General features: G+C 36.1%; 1 protein-coding gene across 24 annotated transcripts in view; it reads left to right on the top strand.

The window, feature by feature from the left end:
* Positions 1–15,291, top strand: part of LOC129780303 (phospholipid-transporting ATPase ID) — a 145,255-nt gene that overhangs the window by 94,492 nt on the left and 35,472 nt on the right. For 10 of the 24 annotated variants that reach the window (XM_055788393.1, XM_055788392.1, XM_055788389.1 and 7 more), the window contains exon 2: positions 2,879–3,793. The exons of 8 other annotated variants lie outside the window; for them this stretch is intronic. In XM_055788393.1, the coding sequence (XP_055644368.1) occupies positions 3,070–3,793 (724 nt within the window). In that variant the 5' untranslated portion in view covers positions 2,879–3,069. The remainder of the gene's footprint in view (positions 1–2,878; positions 3,794–15,291) is intronic. 6 more of the 24 variants (XM_055788391.1, XM_055788385.1, XM_055788388.1 and 3 more) reach the window with 3 other exon arrangements.

Genomic DNA, 15,291 nt, shown 5'->3' with positions numbered 1-15,291 from the left:
GGCCCAGGTTGAAAAATTGTTCAAAGTATCTTGTAAGGGTTCTTGTAGGTCGGATTCTGTTGATCCTACGACAGAGACCACTCCCCATCATCTGCAAGTTGTCTTAGGCTGCAATTTTGTGTAAGGCAATTGTCGATGTCGCTTATATAGAAGTTGTACAAAAGGGGGCTTAAACATGAGCCCTGGGGGAGGCCCATGTAAGAGACCCGACTTACTGCCGAATCTCCGTGAGAAAAGTTCAAATGCTTCTCACAAAGCAAGTTATATAACATATTATTCAATAGAGGCGGCAGACCCCGAGAGTGTAATTTGTGTGACAAAACCTCTATTGAAACAGAATCAAAGGCCCCCTTTATTTCCAAGAATACTGAATCCATTTGTTTTTTTCCGGCGTAAGCCATTTGAATTTCTGAAGAAAGCAACGCAAGACAATCATTCGTCCCCTTGCCCCTGCGGAACCCATATTGTGTATCTGAGAGTAGGCCATTCGTTTCAACCCATCGATCAAGGCGAAACAAGATAATTTTCTCCAACAATTTCCGTATACAAGACAGCATTGCTATTGGGCGGTACGAATTGAAGTCGGACGCGGGTTTTCCGGGTTTTTGAATAGCTATAACTCGTACTTGTCTCCAATCATCTGGAACAATATTATTCTCCAGAAACCGATTGAATAAATTCAACAAGCGATGTTTCGCCACATCAGGGAGGTTTTTCAGCAAGTTGAACTTAATTCTATCCGATCCCGGAGCAGAATTGTTACATGAAAGCAGAGCAAGAGAGAATTCTACCATCTAAAACTCGGAATCAAGATCGCACCTATCTTGTGGTATATCTCGAACAATTCTTTGCACGGGAGCGAAATCGGGACAAACCTTTCGCGCAAAATTAAAAATCCATCGATGTGAATATTCCTCGCTTTCATTGGATGAAGAGCGATTTCTCATGTTTCGAGCCACTTTCCATAATTTTTTCATTGACGTTTCTCGTGATAAATCTCCCACGAAATTTCGCCAATAAGCACGTTTTTTCCCTTTGATCAAGTTTTTAAATTGATTTTCAAGGTCCAAATACGTTTGAAAATTCTCAATGGTTCCACGTTTCCGAAAAGCTTTAAATGCATTCGATTTATCTCCATAAAGCTTGGAACACTGGCCATCCCACCATGGATTGGGAGGCCTTCGACGAATAGTGGAACCTGGGATGGGTTTCGTTTGAGCGCGAATCGCGCTGTCATAGATCAAACGAGAAATGAAGCTATACTCCTCCAATGGAGGTAAACCATCTCTGGAATTGATGGCTAGAGCAATCGCGTCCAGTCAATGTGTCTTGTGAGGTCATATGCCATGTTTATAGATTCAGAAGAATTCGACCCAATGGTGATGGAAATTTTGATTGGCAAGTGATCACTACCGTTGGGGTCCTGGATTACATTCCACTTGCAATCTAACGATAGTGAATTCTGGAATGATACGCGGACAATTCATTTTTAAATATAAAGATATTCCGGCATTATTTCGGACGACTTCTTTGGTGGAGTTTACAATGCGAATTATTTGCCATCAAAATATGGTAATCGGTTGAACAAGATTCACTGAATTTCAAAACTTTCCTCAATAAACTCTTGAGAAGATGCTAAAATACTATCATTTTTAACATCACATGAAATCTGATTGTCATCGATTTGATTGGTCTATCAAAGCAACACTGACGAACGTCCGTCATTGTAATGGTTATCCGGGCGAACACGTGTCTTGCAATATTGACAGTATAACAGTAATTGCGAACAGTGCATTACGATTTGATGATCACATCTCTAGTTGGTGCCTCACGGCTTGGCTAGGGCAGCGTAAAACTTCTCTATTTATACATATTCTTAATGCGTGGCGGATTGTCGGCAAAAAATAACAAAAAAGGGAAGAGATAATGATTTGTGCAAACGTCGTAACAAATCAAAGATCGAATTAAAATAGTCCTTCCCGAAGTGGAAAAAAAATATGAGCATCATGATGTCATAAACGTACCCAAATCAATTATCTAATCATCAATCTTTCTCCCCGATCAAGTTCATCTCTTCCTGGGTAAATATACCGCTCCACAAAATCCAGAACGCCCATCAATCATGATGGCAGTAATACCAAAGTCAACGGCGTCATTCGAAGGCGTATTATCTGCCCATAAGGCGGTTCAATCATAAGCACCATAGCAAAACTTTTGCGAACTCCCATCCAAGTTCAGGGCCACCATGCGGCTTGAAAACATTCAAATTAAGGGAGGAAGGAATAAAACGCTCCGTCTTGAAAAAAATACTCCTAGCCCTTTAGTTATACATTAACTAATGTACAAAATAGTTACATTTGATTTATGGCTAGCTAATCAACGTGCATACGTAGTTGTTGTCTTTATTTTGAAGATATATAATTTTTTTTATCCCTTTTTCTCTTTACCATAACCTCCGGTCCGTTGACTATATTGTCCTCGGTTTATTCGGCTGATGTTGAATGGAACTTTTCTACACGCAGTCGTCCAGAGACAAATTATCAGCTGTTCCGGTTGGTGGAACACTGTGCTGGTGGGTGGGAGAAGCAAATCGATGTTGGCTGATGACCCCGAGTGTTGAGAGATAGAGAAAGTCGCCAACGGGTATCAATAATCACCAAGTATAATAATCTGGAGACAACTGGAGGAGGTGCATGGCCGCTGACATGGTAGAAAATGATTGGGAAAATGGATAAATTTAGAATTCAAAAACATTAGCGCATCGTCGGTGTCGTTGTGTGGAACGATTTTGTCCATTCATGAATAGATCTTTCGCTGGCAGCCTTGTGTACGAGCTGAGGAAGTGTAATGGAGATAATTGAAGTTTGTTTGCAAATAGGAAGAATGTGTATCTGTGTGTTTGTGATTTCGTAGCAGATGGTCGATGATGGGGAGTCGATTATCGATCGTAAATTAGATTATATCCTTCCGTGGAGATAGAAAAAAAGAGAAAAGGAAAGCCAAAGAACAGCAGTCCAAATGAAGAGGAGTGAAGCAAAGTTATAGTGTTAAGTGTCTCTGAGCGGGAAAATGCCCATCTCAAATGCAACGGCAGATTCGATAGAGTTGGAAATACTCGAGATTCGGCAGGACAGCAGCGATGAGGAAGATCTGGAAGCGGGAGCGGTGGGTGGCATTTCGCGACAGTGTTCCCCTCCGCGACGGAAACGCTTCCGTCGGAATCGCACCGGCCGACGAAAGTCGAACTCCCAGAGCTGTGGTAGTCTGTACAACCTGGCATCGATACGGCCTCTGTACCCTCAACGGTCGGAGCCGAACGTGAACTTCTTCACCAGTGGTGAGAACGATGAGGGGATTATCGATATCGACTTTCATGGGGAGGATAGCTCCAACACGCTAGACGACGCTCCGGTTTTGGAGAGCTGTGAGAGCATCCACGGAATGCGTACGCGTAGTGGTCGTGTCAGTTCCGGTTGGACAGGAGCTGACACGCACGGTGGCAACCGGGGTCCTGCTAAGGATTACTGCACGGCTGGTGGGGAAGGTGCATATGGTATTGGTGGTGTTGGTGGTGGAGGCGGCCTCGGATCGATCGGGGCCGGTAGCGGCAGCGGGAGCCATCTGCAATACGGTTTGAAGGCCTCAATCGTGACGGTGCTCGAGAAGCTTGGTATGTGGAACAGTGCCAAAGCGGCGAAAAGTCAAATTCACAAAAGCGACACCAAATCGTCGTTTGATCGTGGACAATCGTACATATCGAATGGAGCCGGCCGGCTGCGGTCGATATTCGGGGGTAAAATACCGTGTATAATACCTTGTTGTGGACACACTGATATACTACCAAATTTTGGCTTCTTTAACGGTTTGCATTTGCATGTTGCTTGAGAATTTTTCACATTTTTTTTTGCATTTTTAGTAATTAAAAACTCTACACTTTTTTGTGTTTTGAACTTTCTTTTTGCACAGAATGAAAGTGAATGAATGAGCTTTTGCGAACGCCCAAGCGGTCTTAGGCTTTTTCTTTCAATTTATTAACGGAAAACACGACCGTTCTTCACTGTCTCTAGATACTACCTCTTTTATTTTCTATCTTAAAAAATTACATACAAGTTTTTCTTGCATCTATTACCTCTTCGTTATACTTCGAAGTATAATAAAAGAAAAACGAACTTGCGATAACTTCGCCACTATCGTGAAATCATACCCTATCTCTTGTTTTTAGAATACAATAAACAAAACGAACTCACGATAAGCTCGCCGCTATCGTAACACCAAAGCATAGACAAAAATTCTTATCTTAAAACTAGACCTATGATTCACACGATCCACAAACAAGGATCGTCAAGAGAGATGTATTTATTTATTCGGGATCTATCCGAGCCTATCATAAAATGTATTCTATGATTCACACGATCCGCACAAAGGATTGTGCGATAAAGATATGTTTCACCATATGGAATTCACCATTCACCTCGATCGGTCCCTATCACTAACATGGGTAAACAAATCCGTCTCTTGTTATGAGGTCGCTGCACTTTGGTTTTGATATAATCATTATTTCCTAGTATTTATGCAAATCTTATTTTATCTCCTATAACCATTCCTTTGACAAAACATATATTTCAAATGTAATAAAATTTGATTTAGTAAGAATCCTAAAACTTGATTTTTTCAATAACAGCGGCTCTAATGGTCCTTTTTGTAATGTGTCACTATTCTGTTTGAAACATGTTCATGTTCTGCATCGCAAAATGTTTGTAATAGTTAGCTGTAAAAATCTTTCGAAGACATTTTGCATGTAAAATATGAAATATAACAGTTAGAGCAAAAAAAAGTTTTTTTCATGGTGACCCTAACATAACTTAGAAATAAGGCGCTACATCGGTTATTTCAAGAGATAGATAAAAACTTTGTTCTACAAAGATGTCTAAAATAATTGGAGCTGCAACGTTGTCGAACTATGTTTACCTCTATCTATAAAGATAAGAAAGTTTGATTTTTTATTTCATCGACAATTTTTGTCACCCTATTTTTGATAACATAAAAACGAGTGCTCTATTTTGTGTAACAACTTTGTCTAAGACAGTTTTTGTCTAGAGAATAACTGTCAAGCTCTGAATGCTAATTTCCACTTAAATACATCTCCTGGACCATTGTGCAATTGATTAGAGTAGTTATACTCAACATGCGGCCCGCGAGCTCTTCTGTTTATTCCATCTAGTGTTACTGTTAACTATTTTGTATGTGTAACAATAATGAAATACTCAGAAATCATCACCTATTTCTTTTTTTTTCGACGTTCGTCTACGTCCTTCAATAAACATCAGGAAACAGAGCACATTTTGTGAAATAGGGATAGCAAATACAGCGTTAGTTCTACGGACAGTGTCGATAGAGAAAATAGAGCAATTCCAGGCCAAATCAGTCAAAACACAGGAAGTTTTGACCCGACGTTCTCCGATTTTTTTTTAACTTGGTACTTATGATGGAAACTTCCCAAAAACACAATTTTCATTATCATATGACCAATTTAAATTACTGATTTTTTAAAATGGCGCAATCGAAACCATTGGTCTTTCTTTCAAAATATCGTGACTCGAAATCCAGATGTCTGATTAAAATATGATGTTCGACAAAGTTGTCGAATTGTTGTTGACAAATAACATTTCACTGTTAGAAAATCTTACTCAAAAATTGAATTTAATATTGAAAACTTTTATATCTCAAAACACCCAACCTTCGATATATTTTTGTATATTTTTATTAGAAAGCCCTTCCAATTTAACAAAGTTTGATGTACAATGGTGCCGTGGTAAACTCTCCTAAATGGAGATACGAATTTTTGAAAATTTATGAAATTTCAGTACCTTGTGAAATTTTAGCTTTACAAGAAAAGTAACGCAATAAACCGATTTTACTCGCAATTTTGCATGACAAAATATACAAAGTTCATTGTCCTAAGACTGGGCATTTTCGATATACAGTCGACAGAAAAATTAGAGGAATAGAGTACGAAATCGGAAATTTTAAGTGACTTTCGACATGCTGTAACTTCGTGAAAAATCAACGCATATTGATGGGATGTACATCATTTTGAAGCTAAAAATTTCCGGCATTTGAATATTTTACGTACATTATTTTGTCTTGGTGTGTGTAGGTGGAGTGGGCAACAATATCAGGAAGAAATGAAAAATCGATTATTCTCTGTTTTTTCAAAGATTTTCTGGACTAACGTAATATTTTGTTAAACAAATCAACAGCAATTCCAATTATTTGGTTCCGGCAACCAGCATTCATTTGGTTCCTAAGACGTTCCTGTAGGGACCTTCTCATACAGAGATATTTCAGTTTGAATGAAAAATTGCCTCTCGTCTTTGATGATGAATAATTCAATAAACAACCATCGCACCGCAAATCGAAAGGCAGTCTTGAAAACTCCAATAAATTCTGCACAAGGGTATAGTATTTGTGTGAATTGTAATGATGTATCGTCATTTGAAAAAAAAAACTTTCAAGTTCAATTGAATGAAAAAATTTATAGAGGTGGCTTTTGAGCAGTGGGTGTCAACTGATAGATGTAAAATTGAATTGAATAAAATGTCTTCAGAAGAATTTTGCTCATGTTTTGTTAAGAAAATTGATAAATTGATACATCGCGATTTAATTAAAAATGAACAAGCAAGATTTTTGAAAACAAGAAAACAATGTTTGCGGAAGGAGAAGTTATAATAATATGTGATTTTTCCGAAAATTATACTTTAGTTTTACAAGATTAGAGCTATCATTGGAATAATTTCCAGTGCACAATACACCCGTTTGTAGTTTATTGCAATGATAATGGTACACTACAGAACATGAGCTTTATTGACATTTCGAAGGTTTTGAAACATGATGTCGTTGCAGTACAGCATTATTGGGGCATTTTAAAGCGACTGTATCTATAAAAAAGTGTATCTTTATGTCAGATGGTGTGGCTTTCATATATTTTGAAAATTCATATCTTCATTTTGGTGAATTTAGCCTGCACCACTGTACGTCAAACGTTATTAAATTGAAAGGGGTTTCTACTAAAAACATACAAAAAAATATCGAAGGTGGAGGGGTACGGTAAGTGTTAGGATTTCGAGTTACGATTTTTTGAAAGAAAGATCGATTATTTCGATACGCGCTTTTCAAAAATCTATCGTAATTTAAATTGGTCATATGATAATAAAAATGGGGTTTTTGATAAGCTTCTATCAAAAGTACCAAGTTTTAAAAAAATCGGAGAAGGTCAAGTCGGCGGCCGGCTGATTTGGCGTGGAATTGCTCAACATTGCAATTTAAGCTCCACCTGTTTTTAACTTATTGATTATAAACAAGCTATTCGCGATTTCACTGCATTCATGATTTATCAGTCATCATGCTAGCGACCAGACGGCCGCGAGGTTTTCCAAATGGCCTTTTTTAAGGAATTTCAACCGCGTTTTTCTCGAAACTAGTTTTTTCAAACTGGCGTACACAATATCTCAAGTTCTACTGAACCGATTCATGTCGAATTTATATGGATACAATCTGCAGGCATCTCTCTATCGCATGAACCTCTGAAAAATGATACCATTTTGTCAAAAAAGATATATTTGACTTGTCCGAGGTTCATGCGATAGCGGTATCTTTACTGATTCAAAATATGTTTGATTTTTTTTGTTTCAAATAACCAGAAGGGCTGGAATCGTGTACGCCATGGCACAACTTTTTTTTTAACCTTCTTTTTTATCAGTTCTTAACCATTGAACTGATAAAAATGAAGTTTTTATGAAGTTTTTTTCTCCGTTCAATTTTAGTTTTATTGTTAGAAGATAGATAAACAAATAATAATATAATGGATATTAAAAATATTCTTTGTTTTGTTTTTACGGAACTCGAGAAAACGTCTGAGAATCGTGTCTCTACACTAGAATACCACTTTAAGGCCAAGACTTTGGCATTCCAAATTAGCCTTCAAGGCTACATAAGAATTAACTGAGGTATTTAAAGTTTCTATAATTGAAACCATCATCATCATTATTCAATTCACAGTTTCGCTCCAGCAAGCAGACAGCAGTATTTCTCAATACTGAATATAAACGCAACTGTTTTGCTCGATACCAAGGAAGAATGGAAGGTACACTCTGTCCAACTTCTATAAGACCAGGTGATGATCCTGCTGCTTTGTGTCATTGTAAACAAACAATGTTTCAATTTATATTCTATTGTGTAGATATTGCTGACTACCATACACTGCATGATTTGCATATGTATGTCTGCAAGCGCTAAGCGTAAACGAATGTTTTTGTATTTTTTCAAGTGTCAAGTTTCTAGAAGATCAGTTACATTTTCCGTTTATTTTAGTTGTTTTGATCAATAAATCTGAAAAATACCGAAGGCAAAAGCGCTCACGGAGAGAGAAGGGAGACAAATCAATGCATATCAACAAGAAAATGTTGGAATCAAAGAAATTGCTCGTCGGATTGGACGATCCCATCAAGCAGTGTTCAATTATTTGGCGAATCCTCAAGGATACGGTGAGAAGAGCTCCACGTAAATCGAAGCTCTCTGACCAGGATAAGAGGGAAATAGCTAGAACAGCCCCGAATACCTCGAAATCGCTTATGCAAATAAAGCAATATTTCAATTTAAATGTTACTCGAGTGACAATTCGTCAAGTTTTGGTAAATAAAGAGGACTTAAAAGGTTAAGGCTCCTCATCTTACACCATCTCACATCGGAAAACGTCTGAGTTTTGCCAAAGCTCACATGAACATGTTGTTGTGGTGGTTCGCAGTTAATCAAGTTCCACTGCGTTAATTCATGTGTCAACCAAACATTGAGTTTCTTTGCGTAGCTGGTCTTCGACTCAAAACAGCCATATAGTTTATTCTTACTAAATTGGCTGTCTTCTGATAGCTTGCATGCCTGTCTTGCTCGAGGAACGGGAGAGTTAAAGTAAACACGAGTGGTAAAAAAATGTTTTTAATTGAATTCTTTATTGTAATCTCACAAGTCCATACAATGTGCGTTCAAGATGTGAAACAATTAGACAAATAGTGCCTCTTCATCTTCAATCTTCTTCAAGATTCCCGGAACCCTCGTCATCATGATCGGGACCACTTTGAGGTCCACTATTTCGGCACCACGATACTACGGAATTTGAGTTGTTGAACTAAATTGATGACGATGGCCCACCTCCTTCACAAAGGTTTGAGCAGGACGATTTATCTTAAAGATGATATTTATTTTTAAACATATCAAGAAATCAGTATTATAAAAAAGAAACAAAGCGAACTGGCTCTGTTGCAGGCATAGATATCCAAAGTTTTTTTCCAAAGCATGTCAAGAAAATTTCCAACCCGGGAAGATCCTTGACTGATTGGGAATTGAAACCAATGCCCAAGAGCTTCTACTTAGAACATAATAGAGTTTTACTACAATCAGAAATAATCGATATAACCATCTGATGAAAGATAGTTTACGACAATTCTGAAAACCCTACATAAAAAATTCATTGTGTGTCAGTTTTCTATCAGTGTTCATTATTAACATTAGTTCAGGCCCACCGAACGCGCTCGAGGCTCAAACTGTCGTAGACAACGCTCGTTTTTTCCTTTTTTCTATTTTAATAATCTACAATACAATAAAAAAAACATCATGATCAACAAGTACGAACATGGCAGTTTGAGATACTCGTAAAAAAATTTAAATTTCAATAATTAGTAAACATAAATAAATATTTTACAAAAAAAAATCGAAAACCTGTTTACAAAACAGATTTCACGTGGGAAATACACATTCTCTTAAACTCTGCCATTGTTGCCGCTCGTTTTATTTCCCTGGGCATCGAATTGAAAAAAAGTATTCCTTTGCATAACAACGAGATCTGCGACCTACTAAATATAAAGTTAGGTGTTCTTGCCTCATTCGCGTTTCTAGTATTGTATCTATGAACATCACTGTGGTGGCTTCTCAACCATTTTCGTATACCGACTGGAACAATATGGCACAATACGACTCGATTGGCCGCACCTGGGGTACGTTTGGGATATTGTGTTATGAGTGGTCAACCAATCCAGAGTGGCCTTTGCATAATGGCACGAAGCTAGGTCAGGCCAGAACACAATATCTTCATCATTATGGTTTCTTACCAAAGCAATCATTTTTGGCAATCAGTTCTTCGTGTAGCCATCTCCGATATCGGATGCTGTCCAAGCATTCCAAAAACTCACTCCCGGAGAAAACGAAAACACACTTAGCACGAACAATGAACACAAAGAGGAGAGCAAAACCACACACAGCTGTTTGTCGCTCTCTAGCGCGTGTGGCGGAACACTTGACGTGAATTTAGTCCCGCTACTTATGACTCACCCGTTAGTTGCAATATTTCATCGAGTTTTTGGGTGACTGACTGACCAGGGAGAAGTCGATCTTTGACAAACCTCGCATTTGCCTTTTTGTCAGTATAAAAGCATCAGCATCAGTAAAAAAGCAAAGCGTGTTTGTTTCCGAATATCACTCAGTTTTTATTTAATTAAATGTCTAATTTTAAGGTTATTTACGCTCATAAATTAAAAGTTTGGATAATATCTAGAAGAAATAAAAAATCAATTTTTGTTCCCTTTTTTTTAAAGATTTTGTGGACTAACACATTTTTTTGCTAACAGCAAAACCAGATTTTATTTGACGTTCCTATAAGTCCTTTCAATACAGACATGAAATAATAATAAAATAAATATAAATAAAGAATAAAATAAATTAAATAAATAATGATCACACCGCGAATCGGAAGGCAATTTTGAAAACTCAAAAAAAACTGTACAAAGTTAATTTGTTGCTTTGACGAAAAAAAAAATTAATTAAAGTGTGCTATGCGATGCAGACCTTGGTGGCAATCAAACAATTTACCCCTCAGCATATCAGATTGAAACTTGTTCGAGCATTAATCATTCCACTATTTGAGTATGGGGATGTACTTTATGCCAAATCAATGAGCGAAAATGTTCGCAAATTGCAATCCAGTTACCGGATTTGTGCATGGACTCAATAGATTTGACCATATCTCAGAATTTTCAAAATCAATCCTGAACTGTAGCTACAGCGAATATTTGGATTTCAGAACGTGCACTATGATTTTTGAAATACTAAGAAATGCCTCAAAATACTTGGAAAACCTCTTTGTTGCGTCATCACTGCCACGAACCCATAATTTGCTACTCCCAAGATGTAAAACAAATGTTTTGAGAGTTTCTTTCGAACATCGAGCAATAAGGCTATGGAACAGCCTGCCACGAACGATCAAATCAACAACCTTATTCCATAAACTCAGAAGAGCGTGTAAAAGGCATTTATGTGATTAGACTCGTCATAGGTAGCGGTATTAATACATACTTTGAGAACCATTATTAGGTTACTTGTAAATATTATGAATTTTATAGAAATAAATAAATAAATTAATTAATTAATTAATTAATAAATAAATAAATCGCAGCTTGCACGGATAAAAAATATAAACAAGTAGCAAATTTAATGTGTTTATTGACACCATAGGATTAGCAGTAGAGATGAGCAAACCGTTCGCGAACGTTATGAATGAACTAGTTCGCAAAATCCATCTCGGGCACGAATAGTTGTCTAGCTATATTTATGTTTGGTTCCAGTTAACGCTAAACCTTGTTCTTCACATCGGTATTGACATTTCACTCCACTGAAAGAAAGGACAAAAATGGCTTCAAAAGAACGGCTTAGGTGAATCGAGAAGAACTGTTTCTCCCATCTTTAACACTAGGTTTACGGACGTTTCTTAAATACCTAGCTTTACGAACACGCGTCATTTTGACGCAACACACATATACTATACCATCCAAAACCGATATAGTGTTTCCCAGAATTCCCAGTGAAAAGTGATAGATTTGTTTCTTATCGCAAAATATTAGACCCGTATTTTTTTCTTTAGGTTGACCAACTTGGTTTTAGGGTGGTTCGAAAAATCAGTTTTTTTCCTCAAAAATGTTTTTTTTTTAAATTCATCTCTTTCGAACTACTGGACCGATCTATGTGATCGACAGATATAATTATAGCCAATTACCTGGTCTTTTTTGAAAAAATTCTACACTTGCAAAAAATTTAATTTTGTTCTCGTGAACATTGATTGTATTTGATTTTTATAGTTAAAATAGTCTCGCAATATTTTTTAAAATATTTTTTCCTCAAAGTTGATGTTTTTTTCACATAACATATCGAAAAGTTAGAGATGTGTTATTTTTTGTTTTGAAGTTATGATTTTTCAAAGTTAACATGTTTTTAGGCTACTTTCAATATTCCTTAGCGACAAGATTGGATCTATGCGACTAGAATCCAAATTTTTCGCAAGTGTAGTATTTTTTCAAAGAAGACTAGCTGATTGACTTCAATTCAATATGTAGATTATCTGAATCGACTAGTTCAAACGTTATGTTTTTATGAAAAAAAGGGAAAGATAAGTTTCCGGACCATTAGTTAACTTTGAAAAATCGTAACTCGAAACCGAAAAAAAACACACCTTTGATTTTCGGATATGTTATGTAAAAATCCTCAAGAATCCTTTCAAGGAAAAATATTTTTAAAAAAACATATAGCGCCCTTGGTCCCGAGACCATGTAAACTATAAAAAAACAAATACAATCAATAATAACGAAAAATAAATTCCAATTTTTTTAAAGTTTAGTATCGATCATCAAATCGGTCCAGTAGTTCAAAGGTTATGAATTTTTGAAAAAAGTAATTCTTGGAAAAATTGGGAAAAAACTGGTTTTGAAATTGGTCACCCTAACGAAAAACATAAATACGGATCTAATATTCTACAATAAGAAACAAAACAACCACTTTTCACGAAATTCTGAGAATCACTACATCGGTTTGGCATGGAATGACTGTATATCGATATTTAGAAAGCAATTTCATTATACACTATAAGAAAAAAAAAAAGAAAACATGTAAAATTAAGGTTCATTTGCGATTACTATATCGGATAACGGAGATATCGGATCGAAGTGTCGGTACAGTCCTATATATTATTCATATATTCAGTCATTCCATGCCATACCGATACAGTGCTTTTCAGATTTTCGTGAAAATTTGCAGTTTTGTTCTTTATCGCAAAACATTTGAACCGATTTTTTTTATTTTTTCATTGGGGTTTCCAAAAATGACTTTTTTCAAAAAATCATAACTTTTGAACTACTAGACCGATTCAGATGATCGACATATCAAATCAAAGCTAATCACCTGGTCCTTACAATACTATTTGAATTCTGCTCTCGTAATTATTGATTGTTTTCGTTTTTATTGTTTCCATAGTCTCGGGACCAAAGGCGTTTTTTTTTAATTTTTTCTAAAAAGCTCAGGATTTTTCACATAACTTATGTCGAAACCAGAGAGGCGTTTTTTTCGTTTTTGAGTTATGATTTTTTCAAAGTTAACCGATGGTTCGAAAAATCATTTTTTCCCCTTTTTTCGAACACAAAAATTTATAACTTTTGATCCACTGGACCGATTCAAATGATCGACACATAAAACTAAAACCAATTAGATAGTTTTTTTTGAAAAATATTAGACTTGCGAAAAAAAATGGATTTTGATTTCGTAATTATTTATTGTATTATTTTGTTATAGTTTACATGGTTTCGGGACCAAGGATGCTATATTTTTTTTATTTTTGAAAGCTGAGGTTTTTTTTACATAACATATCCAAAAATCAGAGATGTGTTATTTTTCGTTTTTAAATTATGATTTTTCAAAGTTAACATGTTTTCAGTCTTCGTTCAATATTTCTATGCGACTAGACGAGATTTTTTTTTATCCCATTTATTTATTTTATTAGCCTCATTAGCATTTTAGCTGTAACAGAGCCGGGTTTTAATCGTGTACATGTACATATGTTTATGTTTCTATAAATTGTAAATTACACAGTAGTTAGTAGTAGCCATTTAGGCGTTAAGTTTTCTGTTCCATTCAATTATGGTAAATTACACAGTAGTAGCCATTTAGGCGTAAGGGTATTCTTTCTGTTCTTCCATTGTTCAGCAGACCGGACAGCAGAGACAATTGATATTGATCATTGTTGGGTTATTTATAGAACAACAGCCCGATGTGTCTTGCAGAGCAGAGCAATTGTATGGATGAATCGATCTTATTTCGACCGTGGATCGTTCTCCATCGCTGATGATTGTTGCGTGGACGTAGTTATTCTATAATAACACAAAGATGGTCAATTGAGGGCCCTGAGTTTGAACTCACGATCGATCGCTTGGTAAGCGAACGCGTAACCAAGTGGCTACGAAGACCCCCTTCCTACTAGACGAGATGTATGCGACTAGAATTCAATCAATTAATTCAAATGCGTCATTTTTTCAAAAAGGCTAGTTAATTTGCTTTAATTTGGTATATCGATCATCTGAATAAAAGTAATACATTTTTGAACAAAGTCATTTTTGGAAAAAAGTGAAAAATGATTTTTTGGACCATCGATTGACTTTGAAGAATCATAACTCAAAAACGAAGAAAAAAAAGCGCCTCTCCGGTTTCGACATATATTATGTGAAAAATCCTCAGCTTTCTAGAAAAAAAATATAAAAAAATATAACGCATTTGGTACCGAGACCATGAACACAATAAAAAACATATACAATCAATAATAACGAGAACAGAATTCGAATTTTCCGCAGGTATAGTATAGTAAACACCAGGTGATTGGCTTTAATTTGATATGTCGATCATCTGAATCGGTCCAGTAGTTCCAAAGTTAATTTTTGAAAAAAGTCATTTTTGGATAAAAGAGGAAAAAGTTGATTTTTCGGACAACCCTAAAATGGAAATGGTCACCCTACTGAAAAAATTAAAAATACGGGTCTAACGTTTTGCGATAAAGAACAAAACTACCACTTTTTAGGAAAATCTGAGAACCACTATATCGGCTTGGCATGCAATGGCTGTATTATTGGTGTTCGCATATTTACACAAAATTTTGTCTACACTACGATTGCCTCAAATTGACGCATATCGGTAGAGATAGCTATACCACATATCGATATTTCAACAATTTTTAACAAAATAAACTTCAATATGTATTTACCTCGATCAATGGATAAAAGTCATTACAAGAAATAAAATAAAAATGCAACCATTTTTTGTAATTTTTCTTATTAAACTCGAAATGCGTCAAAATGACGCGTCCCATAAATCTAGTGTTAGTAAGCAGCATCACTAAAGGTCGTCCCCATGTTTTGACGCAAGACCAAAATT

Source organism: Toxorhynchites rutilus, chromosome 3 (assembly GCF_029784135.1).
Source record: "Toxorhynchites rutilus septentrionalis strain SRP chromosome 3, ASM2978413v1, whole genome shotgun sequence".
NCBI classification, from domain to species: domain Eukaryota; kingdom Metazoa; phylum Arthropoda; class Insecta; order Diptera; family Culicidae; genus Toxorhynchites; species Toxorhynchites rutilus.
Note: the sequence above shows the minus strand (reverse complement) of the source record. Positions and strands in the feature narration are given on the sequence as shown.